Source organism: Salmo salar, chromosome ssa10 (genome assembly GCF_905237065.1).
Source record: "Salmo salar chromosome ssa10, Ssal_v3.1, whole genome shotgun sequence".
NCBI lineage: Eukaryota > Metazoa > Chordata > Actinopteri > Salmoniformes > Salmonidae > Salmo > Salmo salar.
This window is the reverse complement of record NC_059451.1, coordinates 40,136,982-40,157,333: the sequence shown is the minus strand read 5'-3', so window position 1 is coordinate 40,157,333 and position 20,352 is coordinate 40,136,982. Positions and strand designations below refer to the sequence as shown.

General features: G+C 44.9%; 1 protein-coding gene across 2 annotated transcripts in view; it reads left to right on the top strand.

Annotated features, from left to right (window-relative positions):
* The first annotated feature begins 274 nt into the window (after positions 1-274).
* The window catches only part of LOC106560368 (solute carrier family 22 member 23), a 36,197-nt gene continuing 16,119 nt past the window's right edge, over positions 275-20,352 (top strand). Inside the window, exons 1-3 of one of the 2 annotated variants that reach the window (XM_014123227.2) lie at positions 275-780; positions 3,979-4,082; positions 4,726-4,880. In XM_014123227.2, coding sequence (XP_013978702.1) covers positions 778-780; positions 3,979-4,082; positions 4,726-4,880 — 262 coding nt within the window. In that variant the 5' untranslated portion in view covers positions 275-777. Of the gene's footprint in view, positions 1,443-3,978; positions 4,083-4,725; positions 4,881-20,352 lie in introns of both variants that reach the window. The other variant, XM_014123226.2, reaches the window with a different exon arrangement.

Genomic DNA, 20,352 nt, shown 5'->3' with positions numbered 1-20,352 from the left:
ACAAATCCTTATAGCCTCCAACACATCTCCAGTTAATCTCTAAATCTCACCTAATTGACGATAAACATGAACTGTATAGTATTTCTCACAAACCCGTGTTATTATTTTGAGGGAAAGGGGGCAGGTGGTAAACAAAGGATATCTTTGTCGCGGTTTCGGTAGGCTACGGCACCGATGCCCAATTGCGCGTCAGTGGTGCAATCGCCCCGTGAACACGGACCAATCACAGCGCGCCGAACAACGGGGAAGGGCGGGGCTTGATTCTCCGAGACTGCGTGCACCGCACAGTTTAGCCTACACCATCGATTACCAGCGAAACGAAGCGGGATTGAAGTGTATGGTCGACTTGTTCAAAATCAAGTTAATCCGGACGGAGAGACCTGGACGAATATTCATTGAAATCAAACGGTGATCTCATATTGGATGAGAGCCGTATGATATGTAGGATAGACCTAAAGGTTGGTTCTGTTTGCAAACTGCAGCAATGACCACCACTATACCTGCGAGGGGTCAAGGACTGGGCAGGTGTGTTACCTGTGGAGCGCGTGGAGGGGCTAGCAAATGTGCCGATCTGTCACCCACACCTCTTTGCCTGTGTGTCTAGTTTATCCCCACATGGATGGATGCTACCCCGTAGAAACACAAAGACCTTCAGCATGGTGAGCCTGCCTGCCTCTCCGAGCCCACACCTTGCCGGTGTCCTCGCAGCAGCTTCGCCCTGAGCCCCAGGCTCCACCTGAAACCGTCATTCGGTCAGCCTATTCTAACCGGAGCACCATGGTGAGACGAGCAGCCACTCGGTAATCTACCAGAGTACCCCGATTCAACTCTCATTCTTCCCCAGTCTTTGTTGGATACATTTTGTCTGCCTGCGCTCTGGGTTTCCTTTGTAACACAGGGTTTACGCAAAGCCGAGTGGACAGGGCAGCAGAGCGCCAGGGGTTCGGCAGTTCTTTGTTGTCGAGATGGCAGCGGGACCAGAGCGACCGGTGGCAGAGGCGCAGCAGCAGGAGCGGGACCAACCGCCAATTGAGAACGGCTTCATGTCGCTGGAGCAGACACAGGCCCCCAGGCTGCTGCCGCACGTCGACGGCTCAGTTCTACCGTCTCTCGGGGGATTTGGGAAACACCAAAAGCAGCTCGTGATCCTGACGTGGATACCGGCTTTATTTATCGGATTTAGCCAGTTTTCGGATTATTTCCTTTTGGCCCAACCGAACGGCACGTGCGTACAGCCTCTGGTCAACGGGAGTAATTGGACCATGGGATCTTTAACGTTACCGGTGACCGTCACGAATGGTGGCATTGGTACACCCGTGCCTTACCTCCCCCTAGACAATGGCACAAGAGGCGGTGTCGGTGACAGCGGTGGCATGCAATGCGCGTGTAAGGAGTGGAAGCTCGAACTGCAGACTGGACTCAGTCAGAACGTGGTAACCAAGGTAACAAGTGTGCACCAGATGCCATACCTCCCCTCTGACTGTTTCGGCATCTGAAAAAGCTGAACAATGATCAGCATCACTAACAGTGCATCCTATGCAACTATGGGGCACAAGCTGGTCTCAGTGGAGTTTAGTCTACCCAGCACCATGGACAGCACATGCACTCTGCCAATGTTCCATTCTGTACATTCTGTGCCATAGGCCTACTGTAAAACAGAGCACAGGTTGCCCTCAGAGCATACAGTAACTGGTGCTCACTCATTTTCAAACCACTTTCATATCTCAGCTGACCCCAGTTGGCATGATCAAAACACACTACACTTTGGAGTATAATTATCCATGCCAGCTAACTGAATGAATCCTACTGTGGTGTAGCCTATTAGGCCACTCTGTGATACTGATGAGAGCAGAGGATGTGATTATTGTACAATCCATCATAGAAGAAGAGTAGGTCTAGCAGGCAGTCTCTTTTTACCCCCAACGCATTGACCTGCATCTGAGCAGGTTTGACAAAATATACATTTAATCTCAAACAGGTACCTTCTTATATGAGATTAAGTTTAACTGTGTGTGTTGTTAGTATGTGTGATCCTTTCTTAGTGTTTTATTGTGTGTGTGTGTGTGTGTGTGTGTGTGTGTGTGTGTGTGTGTGTGTGTGTGTGTGTGTGTGTGTGTGTGTGTGTGTGTTCAGTGCCAGACATCTGCTTTCTCAGATAATGCTGGGTTTAAATAGCCCATTGATAAACCTATTACAGTAGACTTATCAATCGTACCCGATACTCATCTCTCTCTTCCCTCTTTCTCTATCTCTCCCTATCTCTTCCTTACTCTCTCTCTCCAACCAAGTTGTGCTTAAGGATCTTTTAGTTTTATCCCTAACAACTTCTATGATTACTCTTTCTCTTATGTAGTTTGCTGTGTGATACTGTATCATATTGTTGATAAACATGTACAGTATTTATGTCCCTCTCATTCTCTTTCTCTCCTGTTGTTTGGTGTATTATTACTTATAAACTCAGCAAAAAAAGTAACATCCATTTTTCAGGACCCTGTCTTTCAAAGATAATTCGTAAAAATCCAAATAGCTTCACAGATCTTTATTGTAAATTGTTTAAATACTGTTTCCCATGCTTGTTAAATGAACCATAAACAATTAATGAACATGCACCTGTGGAACGGTCGTTAAGACACTAACAGTTTACAGGCAATTAAGGTCACAGTTATGAAATCTTAGGACACTAAAGAGGCCTTTCTACTGACTCTGAAAAACACCAAAAGAAAGATGCCCAGGGTCCCTGCTCATCTGTGTGAACGTGCCTTAGGCATGCTGCAAGGAGGTATGAGGACTGCAGATGTGGCCAGGGCAATAAATTGCAATGTCCGTACTGTGAGACGCCTAAGACAGCGCTACAGGGAGACAGGACGGACAGCTGATCGTTCTCGCAGTGGCAGACCACGTGTAACAATACCTAAACAGAATCAGTAAATCTGAACATCACACTTGCGTGACAGGTACAGGATGGCAACAACAACTGCCTGAGTTACACCAGGAACGCACAATCCCTCCATCAGTGCTCAGACTGTCCGCAATAGGCTGAGAGAGGCTGGACTGAGGGCTTGTAGGCCTGTTGTAAGGCAGGTCCTCACCAGACATCACCAGCAACAACGTCGCCTATGGGCACAAACCCACCTTCGCTGGACCAGACAGGACTGGCAAAATGCTCTTCACTGAAGAGTCGCGGTTTTGTTTCACGAGGGGTGATGGTCGGATTTGCGTTTATCGTCGAAGAAATGAGCGTTACACCGAGGCCTGTACTCTGGAGCGGGATCGATTTGGAGGTGGAGGGTCCATCTTGGTCTGGGGCGGTGTGTCACAGCATCATAGGGACAGAGCTTGTTGTCATTGTAGGCAATCTCAACGCTATGCGTTACAGGGAAGACATCCTCCTCTCTCATGTGGTACCCTTCCTGCATGCAGTCTCATCCTGACATGACCCTCCAGCATGACAATGCCACCAGCCATACTGCTCGTTCTGTGCGTGATTTCCTGCAAGACAGGAATGTCAGTGTTCTGCCATGGCCAGCGAAGAGCCCGGATCTCAATCCCATTGAGCATGTCTGGGACCTGTTGGATCGGAGGGTGAGGGCTAAGGCCATTCCCCCCAGAAATGTCCGGGAACTTGTAGGTGCTTTAGTGGAAGAGTGGAGTAACATCTCACAGCAAGAACTGGCAAATCTGGTGCAGTCCATGAGGAGGAGATGCACTGTAGTACTTAATGCAGCTGGTGGCCACACCAGAGACTGACTTTTGATTTTGACCCTCCCCCTTTGTTCAGGGACACATTATTCAATTTCTGTTAGTCACATGTCTGTGGAACTTGTTCAGTTTATGTCTCAGTTGTTGAATCTTGTTCTGTTCATACAAATATTTACACATGTTAAGTTTGCTGAAAATAAATGCAGTTGACAGTTAGAGGATGTTTCTTTTCATGCTGAGTTTATTTAATACATACATTTCCCACTTCTCTCTCTGCAGTGGAACCTGGTGTGTGATTCGGCCTGGAAGGTTCACATCGCCAAGTTCTCTCTCTTGGTGGGATCCATCTTCGGCTACCTGGTGATGGGCATCCTGGCCGACTGGTACGCGATCCAGCATTCTCCTTCTCCATTTTGTGTCTTTGTGTGTGACAGTGGAAATTCCCTCCAACCGGGGCGGTAACTCACAACTCTCCCCAACGTAACAAAACATACTCCAGAAATAGTGTCAATACCACTGACCCATAAAAAGCCAAGGCGTTTCTGGATCTGGGGCGACAGTACTTCTAGGTCTCAGCAAGGTAGTAGTGATGCACTTAGCCATCTGCTCCATGTGTTCTCATGTCTGTGTCTGCATCCCCACTCCCCCAGGCATCCGAGAATAGACAGTGTCTTATGAAAAACACCCACAGATCTCCCTGTTGAGTTGTTTGTGGGATGAGCTGTAGCTATAGCAACAGAGACTACTCTGACCCAATGATCTGCTGACCTCTAACCCAGGATCAGGTTGTAGAGGGAAACTGACCATTGGACTAATTTCTCTTTCCATTTCTAATTTTCTTTCTCTCCCATTATCTCTTTCTCTCCCATTCTCTCTCCATCTCTCCATTTCTCCCTCCCTCCACCCCACTCTTTTCTTTCTCTCTCTTCCCCCTTCTCTTTCTCTCCCCCTCTTTCTCTGTCTCTCCCCCATTTCTGTTTCTCCACCCCACTCTTTTTTTTCTCTCTCTCTCTCGCTCTCTCTCAGGTTCGGTCGTCACCCGGTCCTGATAGTCTCGGTGCTGTTCATGTTGGTGTTTGGTTTGAGTGTAGCGTTCTCCTTCAACGTGACCATGTTCAGCACATTACGTTTCTTTGAGGGCTTCTGTCTGGCTGGCCTCACTCTCTCCCTCTACATACTGAGTAAGTACACCTCCACTTCCTGGTATCTACTTTTGTTGTCTGTCAAAGACTGCCCAGAAAGCACACTGCATGGTCTTTCTAGAACGTAGGGCTCTACTCCACAAACTTACTTTTCCTCTTCCCCCACATCACTCCACCTCGAAGGTAGTACCTCACTTCTCTCTCACTCAGCTTTTTCCCACTATTCCTTCAACTCTCTCTCCACTCATCAAACCTTCTCTGGTGTGTTGCTAGTCGTCCTTGGATGATGATGTGTCTCCTCCTGTCTGTCACGTTGTCACCAGTCTCACCCCATGCTGCTCAATTCAATTTCAATTTAAGGGCTTTATTAGCATGAGAAAAATATGTTAACATTGCCAAAGCAAGTGAAGTAGGTAATAAACAAAAGTGAAATAAACAATAAGCAATAAAAATGAACAGTAAACATTACACTCACAGAAGTTCAAAAATAATAAAGACATTTCAAATGTCATATTATGTCTATATATACAGTGTTGTAATGATGTACAAATAGTTAAAGTACAAAATAGGGGGAAAAAAACATGAATGTGGGTTGTATTTACAATGGTGTTTGTTCTTCACTGGTTGCCCTTTTCTTGTGGCAACAGGTCACAAATCTTGCTGCTGTGATGGCACACTGGTATTTCACCCAGTAGATATGGGAGTTTATTAAAATTGGATTTGTTTTCGAATTCTTTGTGGATCTGTGTAATCTGAGGGAAATATGTGTCTCTAATATGGTCATACATTTGTCAGGAAGTTAGGAAGTGCAGCTCAGTTTCCACCTCATTTTGTGGGCAGTGTGCACATAGCCTGTCTTCTCTTGAGAGCCAGGTCTGCCTACGGCGGCCTTTCTCAATAGCAAGGCTATGCTCACTGAGTCTGTACATAGTCAAAGCTTTCCTTAAGTTTGGGTCAGTCACAGTGGTCAAGTATTCTGCCACTGTGTACTCTCTGTTTAGGGCCAAATAGCATTCTAGTTTGCTCAGTTTTTTTGTTAATTCTTTATAAGTAATTCTGTTTTAGTTTTCTCATAATTTGGTTGGGTCTAATTCTGTTTCTGTCCTGGGGCTCTGTGGGGTCTGTTTGTGTTTGTGAACAGAGCCCCAGGACCAGCTTGCTTAGGGGACTCTTCTCCAGGTTCATCTCTCTGTAGGTGATGGCTTTGTTATGGAAGGTTTGGGAATCGCTTCCTTTTAGGTGGTTGTAGAAGTTAAATGGCTCTTTTTTGGATTTTGATCATTAGGTGGTATCAGCCTAGTTCTGCTCTGCATGCATTATTTGGTGTTTTACGTTGTACACTGAGGATATTTTTGTAGAATTCTTATGCAGTCTCTCCATTTGGTGTTTGTCCCATTTTGTGAATTCTTGATTGGTGAGCGGACCCCAGACCTCACAACCATAAAGGGCAATGGGTTCTATAACTGATTAAAGTATTTTTAGCCAGTTCCTAATTGGTATGTCGAATTTGATGTTCTTTTTGATGGCATAGAAGCCCTTCTTGCCTTGTCTCTCAGCTCGTTCACAGCTTGTGGAAGTTACCTGTGGCGCTGATGTTTAGGCCGAGGTATGTATAGTTTTTTGTGTGCTCTAGGGCAACGGTGTCTGGATGGAATTTGTATTTGTGGTCCTGGCGATTGGACCTTTTTTGGAACACCATTATTTTTGTCTTATTGAGATTTCCTGTCAGGGCCCAGGTCTGACAGAAGATCTATGTGCTGCTGTTGGCCCTCCTTGGTTGGTGACAGAAGCACCAGATCATCAACAAACAGTAGGCATTTGACTTCAGATTCTAGTAGGGTGAGGCTGGGTGCTGCAGGCTGTTCTAGTGCCCTTGCTAATTCGTTGATATATAATGTTGAAGAGGGTGGGGCTTAAGCTGCATCCCTGTCTCACCCAACGGGCCTGTGGAAAGAAATGTTTGTGTTTTTTGCCAATTTTATCCGCACACTTGTTGTTTGTGTACATGGATTTCATGATGTTGTATGTTTTTCCCCCAACACCACTTTCCATCAATTTGTATAGCAGACCCTCATGCCAAATTGAGTCAAAAGCTTTTTTGAAATCAACAAAGCATGAGAAGACTTTTGGTTTGGTTGTTTGTCAATTAGGGTGTGCAGGGTGAATACGTGGTCTGTCATACGGTAATTTGGTTAAAAGCCAATTTGACATTTGCTCAGTACATTGTTTTCACTGAGGAAATTAATTAGTCTGCTGTTAATGATAATGCAGAGGATTTTCTCAAGGTTGCTGTTGACGCATATCCCACGGTAGTTATTGGGGTCAAATTTGTCTCCACTTTTGTGTATTGAGGTGATCAGTCATTGGTTCCAAATATTGGGGAAGATGCCAGAGCTGAGGATAATGTTAAAGAGTTTAATTATAGCTAATTGGAATTTGTGGTCTGTCTATTTTATAATTTCATTGAGGATACCATCAACACCACAGGCCTTTTTGGGTTGGAGGGTTTGTATTTTGTCCTGTAGTTCATTCAATTTACATTGGAGAATCCAGTGGGTTCTGGTAGTCTTTAATAGTTGATTCTAAGATTTGTATTTGATCATGTATATTTTTTGGCTGTTTGTTCTTTGTTATAGGACCAAAATGATTGGAAAGGTAGTTTACCCATACATCTCCGTTTTGGATAGATAACTAGGGACGCACAATATATCGGTAAGCATATCGGAATTGGCCGATATTAGCTAAAAATGCCAACATCGGCCCGATGTCTAGTTTAAAGCCGGTGTTCAAAACCGATGTCAAAGCTGACGTGCATACCTATATAACGTAGATAGAGGACGTAATGACACCACGAAAAATACAGTGCTACACAGAACAAAAGCCGAAAAATACTAAGCGCACACTTCCAACAACTTAACAAGTTCAAGTCGAGCAGTTATTTGAAAGAGTAAGAACATTTTTGCGAGACAACTCAAAGGTGAAATCCATTAATATTATTCAGTTCCTTTGGTTTGATGCCTCATGATTGAGTATTGCTCTGTTCAAGTAGACTGTGATTTTGCTGTGATTTGATAGGGGTGTCAGTGGGTTGACTGTGAACGCTCTGAGAGACTGTGTTGAAGTCAGTGATAAAGTAGTCTACAGTACTACTGCCAAGAGATGAGCTATAGGTGTACCTACCATAGGAGTCCCCTCGAAGCCTACCATTGACTATGTACATACCCAGCGTGCGACAGAGCTGCAGGAGTTGTAACCTGTTTTTGTTGGTTATGTTGTCGTAGTTGTAACTTGGGGGGCATATGGGGGAGGGAATGCTGTCACCTCCAGGTACAGTGGGAGAAAAAAGTATTTGATCCCCTGCTGATTTTGTACGTTTGCCCACTTACAAAGAAATGATCAGTCTATACTTGTAATGGTAGGTTTATTTGAACAGTGAGAGACAGAATAACAACAACAAAAATCCAGAAAAACGCATGTCAAAAATGTTATAAAATGATTTGCATTTTAATGAGGGAAATAAGTATTTGACCCCCTCTCAATCAGAAAGATTTCTGGCTCCCAGGTGTCTTATTATATTCACAGCAATGTTAAACCTCAATGGTCTCTGATGTCTAGTTCGATTAGATACACTGCATGAATAAGATGATTAGTGTGAATCACTTTACAGTCTTTGGTAGGGGACCTGACAGTGTCCTGTTTTGCTTTGTCCTTTATCTAAAGCTATGCCTGATTGCCATACTGACACCCAACCCCCTAACCACTGTTCCCCTCCCCCTTGATGGGGACATCAGTATATTCTAGCTTGTCCTTTATCTACAGCTGTTTGGCATACTATCCTCCTACTCGTTTACCATAAAACCTCCAACCCCCCCACCCCTCTCCCTTGTCACCTAGGCCTTTTGGACTTTTCTCACCAGAGAGATTAGTCAGTCAGTTTGAGGGTGGGGTGGGGTGTGGGGGGGTGCAGCTGTGTTAAGTCTGCAGCGGTATTGTTCACCACAGCAGGGGGTGGCTGAAAATGTCTTCTAAGCTTCACTAAAAACAAACAAACAAAATGGACGCCTCTTAGAGCTGTGGTGAGTCATACGGGGGTTTAATCTCTGATCTGTTGATACTGTAGAACTTTAACTGTTCATGTTGTTCCTGTTGTTATAGAGACTCTCACTATCCTTTATAATGCCTGTCCAGATAAATGCAGGGATTTTACGCTTCTATGGGGGTGATCCTGGGGGAAATGGTTTGAGGCTAACGTGATGAATATAGAATTCCTCAATTTTTTGTGGTGTACTATGGATGTGTTTTTTGAGAAATAGGTTATGGGTTTTTGTGCTGGTGAATGCATAGTCTCACATTAGCCAGATGAATGCTGTATGGTGTTGTTTGGGTGTTTGTCGCAGAGTTCATCAAACAAAGACTGCCTACAAACTCTGAGTCATGTTTTGTGTGTGTGTTTGTGTGAGGTCATTGTTACCAGGCCATACTAGAAGGGAGGCTAACAAAGCTGTTGTTTCCCCATCATGCCTTCCCATTTTTTCACCTGATCAGGTTCTGTCTCTAAAATCATAATTTCTTAATGTTCACATTCAGTAATCATGGATAAGACCAGCTGACATTGCTGTGTGTCACAAACAAAGACCGCACACATACATACACAGGCTCCTCGGCTCACGAATGCATGTACGCACACACACAGCTACCTATGCTGACATAAGACAACCCTTATACTGCTGTTTGTCAGCTTAAATAGAAAAGACCTTTAAATGGGATCCATTTCACTTGAAACATGTCTTAGTGTTGGTGTACATCTGAGACCTAACAGTCCTTCGGGCCCTGGCAGACACATGGCCCCTCGGAATAAGACTGATTATACAGTAGACATTCACCCACACACAACCAGCAGCTTGTAAACTTGATCTGAAATAATGCATTGAATAGGCACTGTTCTCTCACTGTAATTATACAGAGTGTGTGTGTGTGTGTGTGTGTGTGTGTGTGTGTGTGTGTGTGTGTGTGTGTGTGTGTGTGTGTGTGTGTGTGTGTGTGTGTGTGTGTGTGTGTGTGTGTGTGTGTGTGTGTTGGTTCTTCTATCCTTGTGGGGACCTAAAATCCCCAAAAGTCACCACAAGGATAGTAAAACAAGGAAAATTCTCCCTCGTGGGGACATTTCCCACATCCCAATGAGGACAAAGAGTATTTTAGGCTTAGGGGTTCAGTTTAGGGTTAGGGTTAGAATTATGGTTATGGTAAGAGTTAGTGGTTAGGGTTAGGAGTTAGGTTTTGTGTTAGGTTATGGGTTAAATTTAGGGTTAAAGTTATGGTAAGGGTTAGGGAAAATATGATTTTGAATGGAAAAAAGTGTTTGGTCCCCACAAGGATAGAATAAGATAGCGTGTGTGTGTGGAGAGAGAAAGAGAGAATTTGTGTTAGTGAAAAACTCCTATGTTGTCTGTGCTTTATTGTGTAAATACAAGGTATTCAGAAGAGAGTGTACAGAGTGGACAGAGAATATAGCTACTGTAGCTATGCAGTGGGTTGCCATGGTACTTTACGATTTACTTTATGTTGTGACAAAAAAAATGTATTTCACTGCTTGCATGAGCTGCATGTGTTATCATTTACAGTATAGTGACACACTGCAATATTTAAATACTCCATTGATGACCCATTTATGTAAATTAACTGAGCTGTATTGGTACTTGAACCTCATTGTCTTCTGTCACATGATATATACTGTCAGAGCTGGTAGGATAAAGCTGCATTGTTGTTCTTGTTGTTGTTATTATTGTTTGTCTCAGAGAGTAAGGAGTCGTACTATAGCATTATGCCACACCCCAGTAGACATGCTCAAAAGGATTCATGTTAATAGAAAATAATAGCATATCGTTATTCCAAGGCTGCTATGGTAGTCATAGTATGACCAACAATGGCGCCGGAGCAGAAGGCTGACGTTTTACGTGTCCCCAACCGACTGTGTTTTTTTGTTTGTTTATTTGCGTTGTTTGTCACTTATTTTTTTACTTATTTTGTACATAATGTTGCCGCTACCGTCTCTTATGACCGAACATAACTTCTGGCAGAATCATTTTTTTCCTTTAAACAGTCTGACGAGCCCGACGCGAATGATATACTGCTTTCTTGGGAACAGGCCCAGATCCCCATGACTTGCGTGAAGAGGAGGCGGAGAAAAAGGGGCCAGAGGGCGGGCTGCCATCTGAGAATTTTTAGGCGATCGAATAAACCCCCACTTCTTCCATTCTGCTAGCAATCGTGCAATCTTTGGAGAATAAAATCGATGACCTACGCGGAAGATTAAACTACCAACGGGACATTCAAAACTGTAATATCTTATGCATCACGGAGTCGTGGCTGAACGACGACACTATCAACATACAGCTGGCTGGTTATACCGGCAGGATAGAACAGCGGCGTCTGGTAAGACAAGGGGCGGCGGACTATGTATTTTTTGTAAATAACAGCTGGTGCATGTTATCTAAGGAAGTCTCAAGCTATTGTTCGCCTGAGGTAGAGCATCTCATGATAAGCTGAAGACCACAGTACCTACCGAGAGAGTTTTCATCTCTATTCTTCGTAGCTGTTTACATACCACCACAGACGGAGGCTGGCACTAAGACAGCATTGAATGAGCTGTATTCCGCCATAAGCAAACAAGAAAACGCTCACCCAGAGGCGGCGTTCCTAGTAGCCGGGGACATTAATGCAGGGAAACTTAAATCTGTTTAACCAAATATCTATCAGCATGTTAAATGTGCAACCAGAGGGAAAAAACTCTGGACCACCTTTACAGCACATAGAGACGCATACAAATCTCTCCCTCGCCCTCCATTTGGCAAATCTGACCATAATTCTATCCTCCTGATTCCTGCTTACAAGCAAAAATTAAAGCAGGGAGCACCAGTGACTAGATCAATAAAAAAGTGGTCAGATGAAGCAGATGCTAAGCTACAGGGCCGTTTTTCTAGCACAGACTGGAATATGTTCCGGGAATCCTCCGATGGCATTGAGTACACCACATTAGTCATTGGCTTCATCAATAAGCGCATCGATGATGTCATCCCCACAGTGACCGTATGTACATACCCCAACCAGAAACCATGGATTACAGGCAACATCCGCACTGATAGTGCGAACGGCCCAGTACATCACTGGGGCCAAGCTTCTTGCCATCCAGGACCTCTATACCAGGCGGTGTCAGAGGATGGCCCTAAAATTTGTCAAAGACTCCAGCCACCCTAGTCATAGACTGTTCTCTCTGCTACCGCACGGCAAGCGGTACCGGAGACCGGAGCGCCAAATCTAGGTCCAAGAGGCTTCTAAACAGCATCTACCACCAAGCCATAATACTCCTGAACATCTAATCAAATGGCTACCCAGACTATTTGCATTGCCCCCCCTCCCTCTTTTACACTGCTGCTACTCTCTGTTGTTATCATCCATGCAAAGTCACTTTAATAACTCTACCTACATGTACATATTACCTCAACTAACCGGTGCCCCTGCACATTGACTGTACCGGTACCCCCCTGTATATAGTCTCACTATTGTTATTTTACTGCTGCTCTTTAATTATTTGTTACTTTTATTTCTTATTCTTATCCCAAAAAATGTAAACTGCATTGTTGATTAGGGGCTTGTAAGTAAGCATTTACCTGTTGTATTCAGCGCATGTGACTAATACAATTTTATTTGATTTAATAGGCTCTAGTGGGAACCAATTTGGAAAGATTTTGGGGTGGGAAAGGGCATACTTAGTCAGTTGCACAACTGAATGCATTCAACCGAAATGTGTCTTCCGCATTTAACCCAACCCCTCTTAATCAGAGCTGCGAACAGCTGCCTTAATCGAAATGTTCAAAGATATAGTTATACTGAACAAAATATAAACGCAACATGCAACAACGTCAAAGATTTTACTGAGTTACAGTTCATATAAGAAAATCAGTCAATTTAAATAAATAAATTAGGCCCTAATCTATGGATTTCACATGACTGGGAACACAGATATGCATCTGTTGGTCACAGATACCTTTAAAAAAAGGTAGGGGCGTGGATCAGAAAACCAGTCAGTATCTGGTGTGACCACCATTTTCCTCATGCAGCGTGACACATCTCCTTCGCAGTTGATCAGGCTGTTGATTTTGGCCTGTGGAATGTTGTCCCACCCCTCTTTGATGGCTGTGCGAAGTTACTGGATATTGGTGGGAACTGGAACATGCTGTCGTACACGTTGATCCAGAGCATCCCACACACGCTAAATGGGTGACATGTCTGGTGAGTATGCAGGCCATGGAAGAACTGGGACATTTTCAGCTTCCAGGAATTGTGTACAACTCCTTGCAACATAGGGCCGTGCATTATCATGCTGACACATGAGGTGATGGCGGCGGATGAATGGCACGACAGTTGGCATCACGATCTCGTCAAGGTATCTCTGTGCATTCAAATTGCCATAGATGCAATTTTGTTTGCTGTCCATACCTTATGTCTGCCCATACCATAACCCCACTGCCACCATGGGGCACTTTGTTCCCACTGTTGACATCAGCAAACTTCTCACCCACACGATGCCATACACATGGTATGTGGTTGTGAGGCCGGTTGGACGTACTGCCAAATTCTCTAAAAGGGGGCTTATGCTTGAGAAATTAACATTAAATTATTTTGCAACAGCTCTGGTGGACATACCTGCAGTCAGCATGCCAATTGCATTCTCCCTCAAAACTTGAGACATCTGTGGCATTGTGTTGTATGACAAAATGGTACATGTTAGAGTGGCCTTTTATTGACCCCAACACAAGGTGCACCTGTGTAATGATCATGCTGTTTAATCAGCTTCTTGATATGCCACATCTGTCAGGTGGATGGATTATCTTGGCAAATGAGAAATGCTCACTAACAGGGATGTAAACAAATTTGTGCACAAAATTTGAGAGAAATAAGCTTTTTGTGAGAACATGGGACCAACACTTTACATGTTGTGTTTATATTTTTGGTCAGTGTATATGCACGCACACACACAAACACAGCAGAACATAAACTAACACACAGTACATACGCCTCTCTTTCTTTAAGTACAGAACATTTGAGTGTGTGTATGCCATGCCGATGAAGGGAAATTGAAATGATATGGGTGTGTGTCCATGTGTGTCTGTGGGGTTTGCAGCCAGAGAAACACTCCCCTTATTTTCTTTCTGTCCCCCCTTCCCCCCTTCCCTCCCTTCCTGCTTATTCTCTCCACATTTCCTTGTCTTTGTCCAATTCCTCTCTCTGTTCTCTTTCCCTATCCATTCCACCCCTCCTCCTCTCATTCTCTCTCCCTCCAACTCATCCCCAAGCTTGTGTGGGATTCTTTCTAGGCTTATTTAGAATCTCTGATGTCCCTTTTATCTCGCTGTGCCACACTCACACACAAGGAGAGAACAATGCTTATTCAATACATTATTTCAGAACAAGAGGTCACAAGCTGTTGGTTGTGTGAGTGTGTATTTACTGTATAATCAGTCTTATTCCTGAGGGGCCATGAGTCTTCCAGGGGCCCGAAGGACTGTTAGGTTTTATATGTACTCAATCATTCTACAGGGTTAAATGTTGTGATCCCTCTCTCCATTTCTCCCTTCTCTCTCCCTCTCTCCATTCCCTTGCTCTCTCTTTTTCCCTTTTTGCTCTCCCTCCATAAAATGTCTCTCTATTTCTCCACGTCTCCCCTTCAATTCCCTCCATTTCGTCCTTCATAGAGAATGTGGGATGAAGAGGAAAAAAGAAGGGATGGAGTAAGAAGTGAAGAGAGGAGTAGAGTATTAGTGATAGAGAAAATAGAAGGATACAGTTAAATTACTGACTCAGCCGGAAAGAAGAACAATCATCCCATGTCCTGCCCTCCATCCTCCTCTCCCCCTCTCTTCCTCTCTCACAGGTGCCTATTATCCCTGACAGCTGCCTTATCACCCCCGCTATCCCTCAGACCTTCCACACTCAGTGAGTGGGTGTGGGGGTCAAGCCTTTTGTTATGACAGATTTCTTTAGCCACAGTCACAGTGTTTTCTCTCTCTTTTCTTTCTCTTTCCTTTCTCTCTGCAGCTGATCACTTTCAGCCCAAGTCAGAGGATTGCCTCCTTGTGAAAGGAGAAGCAGGGAACAGGAGTGGGACAGGGGAGGGGGTAGAGGACAGGGGAGGGGGTAGAGGACAGGGGGTATGGGGCGGGGGAGGGGGGGGGTAGAGGATAAGGGAGAGATGGAGAATGGGGAGGGAGTAGATGACAGCGGAGGGGATAGGGGAGAGGGGGTAGAGGACAAGGGAGGGGGTAGAGGACAGGGGGTATGGGGCGGGGGAGGGGGTAGAGGATAAGGGAGAGGTGGAGAACGGGGGAGGGGGAGGGGTAGACGACAGCGGAGGGGATAGGGGAGAGGGGGTAGAGGACAAGGGAGGGGGTAGAGGACAGGGGGTATGGGGCGGGGAGGGGGTAGAGGACAGCGGAGGGGATGGGGAGAGGGGGTAGAGGACAGCGGAGGGGGTAGAGGACAGGGTATGGGGCGGGGGAGGGGTAGAGGACAGCGGAGGGGATAGGGGAGAGGGGGTAGAGGACAGTGGGTGGGGAGTAGGGGGCAGGGGTGACAGCTTTTCTATGCTGCTGCCATATTGTTTACTATTATTGCTGGGAAAAAAAAAAAAAAAAAAATTGTTATACTATTAATCCTGCTACCAGTCACTTTCTCCTAATCCCTGCCTACATGTACATATCTAGACCACCTTTACTCCACACACAGAGACGTGTACAAAGCTCTCCCTCGCCCTCCATTTGGCAAATCTGACCATAATTCTATCCTGATTCCTTTTTACAAGCAAAAACTAAAGCAGAAAGTACCAGTGACTCGCTCAATATGGAAGTGGTCAGATGACGCGGATGCTACGCTACAGGACTGTTTTGCTAGCACAGACTGGAATATGTTCCGGGATTCATCCAATGGCATTGAGTATACCACCTCAGTCACCGGCATCATCAATAAGTGCATCGACGACGTCGGCCCCACCTTGACCGTACGTACATATCCTAACCAGAAGCCATGGATTACAGGCAACATCTGCACCGAGCTAAAGGCTAGAGGGCTTGTCAGAAAGCATTTCTCTGTAAGGTCTACACCTGTTGTATTTGGCGCATGTGACAAATACAATTTGATTTCATTTAGAGCTGCCACTTTCAAGGAGCAGGACACTAATCTGGACGTTTATAAGAAATTCTGCTATGCCCTCAGACGAACCATCAAACAGGCAAAGCGTCAATACAGGACTAAGATTGAATCCTACTACACCGGCTCTGATGCTCGTCTGATGTGGCAGGGCTTGCAAACCATTACAGACTACAAAGGGAAGCACAGCCGAGAGCTGCCCAGTGACACGAGCATACCAGACAAGCTAAACTACTTCTATGCTCGCTTCAAGGCAAATAACACTGAAACACGCATGAGAGCATCAGCTGTTCCGGACAAGTGTGTGATCACGCTCTACGTAGCTGATGTGAGCAAGACCTTTAAACAGGTCAACATTCACAAAGCCCCGGGGCCAGATGGATTACCAGGACGTGTACTCAAAGCATGCGCAGACCAACTGGCAAGTGTCTTCACTGACATTTTCAACCTCTCCCTTACCAAGTCTGTAATACCTACATGTTTCATACAGACCACCATAGTCCCTGTGCCCAAGAAAGCGAAGGTAACCTGCCTAAATGATTACCGCCCCGTAGCACTCACGTCGGTAGCCATGAAGTGCTTTGAAAGGCTGGTCATGGCTCACATCAACACCATCATGCCGGAAACCCTAGACCCACTCTTTTTTAAAATGTATTTCCCATTTATTTAACCAGGTAGGCCAGTTGAGAACAAGTTCTCATTTACAACTGCGACCTGGCCAAGATAAAGCAAAGCAGTGCGACAAAAACAACAACACAGAGTTACACATGGGATAAACAAATGTACAGTCAATAACACAATAGAAATATCTGTATACAGTGTGTGCAAATGAAGTAAGGAGGCAATAAATAGGCCAATAGTGGCGAAGTAATTACAATTTAACAATTAAACACTGGAGTGATATATGTGCAGATGAGGATGTGAAAGTAGAAATACTGGTGTGCAAAAGAGCAGAAAAAAAATATGGGGATGAGGTAGGTAGTGGATGGGCTATTTACAGATGGGCTGTGTACAGCTGCAGCGATCGGTAAGCTGCTCTGACAGCTGACGCTTAAAGTTAGTGAGGGAGATATAAGTCTCCAACTTCAGTGATTTTTGCAATTCGTTCCAGTCATTGGCAGCAGAGAACTGGAAGGAAAGGCGGCCAAAGAGGTGTTGGCTTTGGGGATGACCTGCTGGAGCGCGTGCTACGGGTGTGGGTGTTGCTATGGTGACCAGTGAGCTGAGATAAGGCGGAGCTTTACCTAGCAAAGACTTATAGATGACCTGGAGCCAGTGGGTTTGGCGACGAATATGTAGTGAGGACCAGACAACAAGAGCATTCAGGTCGCAATGGTGGGTAGTATATGGGGCTTTGGTGACAAAAAAGATGCCACTGTGATCGACCGCATCTAGTTTACTGAGTAGTGTTGGAGGCTATTTTGTAAATGACATCGCCGAAGTCAAGGATCTGTAGGATAGTCAGTTTTACGAGGGTATGTTTGGCAGCATGAGTGAAGGAGGCTTTGTTTGCGAAATAAGAAGCCGGTTCTAGATTTTACTTTGAATTGGAGATCTGGAAGGAGAGTTTACAGTCTAGCCAGACACCTAGGTATTTGTAGTTGTCCACATATTCTAAGTAAGAACCATCCAGAGTAGTGATGCTAGTCGGGCGGATGTGGGCAGCGATCGGTTGAAGAGTATGCATTTCGTTTTACTAGCATTTAAGAGCAGTTGGAGGCCACGGAAGGAGTGTTGTATGGCGTTGAAGCTCGTTTGGAGGTTTGTTAACACAGTGTCCAAAGAAGGGCCAGATGTATACAGAATGGTGTCATCTGCACAGAGGTGGATCAAAGAATCACCCGCAGCAAGAGCGAACTCATTGATATATACAGAGAAAAGAGTCGGCCCGAGAATTGAACCCTGTGGCACCCCCATAGAGACTGCCAGAGGTCCAGACAACAGGCCCTCCGATTTGACACACTGAACTCTATCTGTTAGTGAACCAGGTGAGGCAGTCATTAGAGAAACCAAGGCTGTTGAGTCTGCCGATAAGAATACGGGGATTGGCAGATTTGATCGGGGTGTGCGGAGCAACTGGTCTAAGCCCCTCCCGCTTCTCCTTCACCCAAATCCAGACAGCTGATGTTCTGAAAGAGCTGCAAAATTTGGATCCCTACAAATGGCTTTTCTTATCTTTCAACCTCTTTTTTCCATTTTCGAATTAAATATACCTTCCTGCAACTATGATTCAATCTTAGTCCTGTATTGACGCTTTGCCTGTTTGATGGTTCGTCTGAGGGCATAGCAAGATTTCTTATAAACGTCCAGATTAGTGTCCCGCTCCTTGAAAGCGGCAGCTCAAATCAAATTGTATTTGTCACATGCACCAAATACAACAGGTGTAGACCTTACAGTGAAATGCTTTCTAACAAGCCCTCTAGCCTTTAGCTTGGTGCAGATGTTGCCTGTAATCCATTGCTTCTGGTTGGGATATGTACGTAAAAAGACTGAATATTTACATGGGATGAAAACAAACATGTTTTACTGCTGCGCCATCTTGTCCCCATGTGCAGTTGCAAACCGTAGTCTGGCTTTTTAATGGCGGTTTTGGAGCAGTGGGTTCTTCCTTGCTGAGTGGCCTTTCAGACTATGTCGATATAGGACTCGTTTTACTGTGGATGTAGATACTTTTGTACCTGTTTCCTCCAGCATCTTCACAAGGTCCTTTGCTGTTGTTCTGGGATTGATTTGCACTTTTCGCACCAAAGTACGTTCATCTCTAGGAGACAGAACACGTCTCCTTCCTGAGCGGTATGACAGCTCCGTGGTCCCATGATGTTTATACTTGCGTACCATTGTTTGTACAGATGTGAATGTGGTACCTTCAGGTATTTGGAAATTGCTCCCAAGGATGAACCAGACTTGTGGAGCTCTACAATTGTTTTCTGAGGTCTTGGCTGATTTCTTTTGATTTTCCCATGATGTCAAGCAAAGAGGCACTGAGTTTGAAGGTAGGCCTTGAAATACATCCACAGGTACACCTCTAATTGACTCAAATGATGTCAATTAGCCTATCAGAAGCTTCTAAAGCCATGACATCATTTTATGGAATTTTCCGAGCTGTTTAAAGGCACAGTCAACTTAGTGTATGTAAACTTCTGACCCACTGGAATTGTGATACAGTGAATTATAAGTGAAATAATCTGTCTGTAAACAATTGTTGGAAATTACTTGTGTCATGCACAAAGTAGATGTCCTAACCGACTTGCCAAAACTATAGTTTGTTAACAAGAAATTTGTGGAGTGGTTGAAAAACGAGTTTAATGACTCCAACCTAAGTGTATATAAACTTCCGACTTCAACTGTATATACTAGGGGGTGCCAGAGGAAGACTCCAGTCACCCAAGTCATAGACTGTTCTCTCTGCTACCACATGGCAAGTGGTACCCAAGCGCCAAGTCTAGGACCAAAAGGCTCCTTAACAGCTTCTATCCCCAAGCCATAAGACTGCTGAACAATTAATAAAATGGCCACCCGGACTATTTACGTTGACCCCCCCTCCCCCCCTTTGTTTTTACACTGCTGCTACTCGCTGTTTATTATCTATGCATAGTCACTTTACAAATTACCTAGACTATTCTGTACACCCGCACATTGACTTGGTACCGGTACCCCCTGTTGTCACGTCCTGACCAGTATAAGGGGTTATTTGTTATTGTAGTTTGGTCAGGACGTGGCAGGGGTGTGTTTGTTTAGAGTGTTTCGGGGTTTGTTGGGCTATGTTCTGTTTTAAGAGGGATGTTTGTTTACAGTGTTTCGGGGTTTGTTGGGTTATGTTCTTGTTAGTCTATTTCTATGTTAGTTCTTGTATGTCTATTTCTGTGTGGTGTTTGTTGGGTTGACCTTCAATTGGAAGCAGCTGCTCCTAGTTGCTTCTAATTGAAGGTCCTATTTAAGAGGGGTGTTTTTCTATGGGATTTGTGGGTAGTTGTTCCTTGTTTAGTGTTTGTTGCACCTGACAGGACTGTTTTTTTTTTGGGGGGGTATACGTATTTAGTTGTTTCTCCTTCTTCAAATAAAAAGAAGATGAGTATACATATTCCTGCTGCATTTTGGTCCAATCCTTACGACAACCATGACAGAACTACCCTCCACAAACGGACCAAACAGCGGAGGAAGGAGCAGCACCAGGAAAGGAGCTATTTGGAATCGTGGACATGGGAGGAAATTCTGGATGGGGCTGGACCATGGCACCAGGCTGGGGAATACGTTCGCCCTAAGGAGGAGCTGGAGGCAGCCAAGGCGGAGCGGCGCCATTATGAGGCCT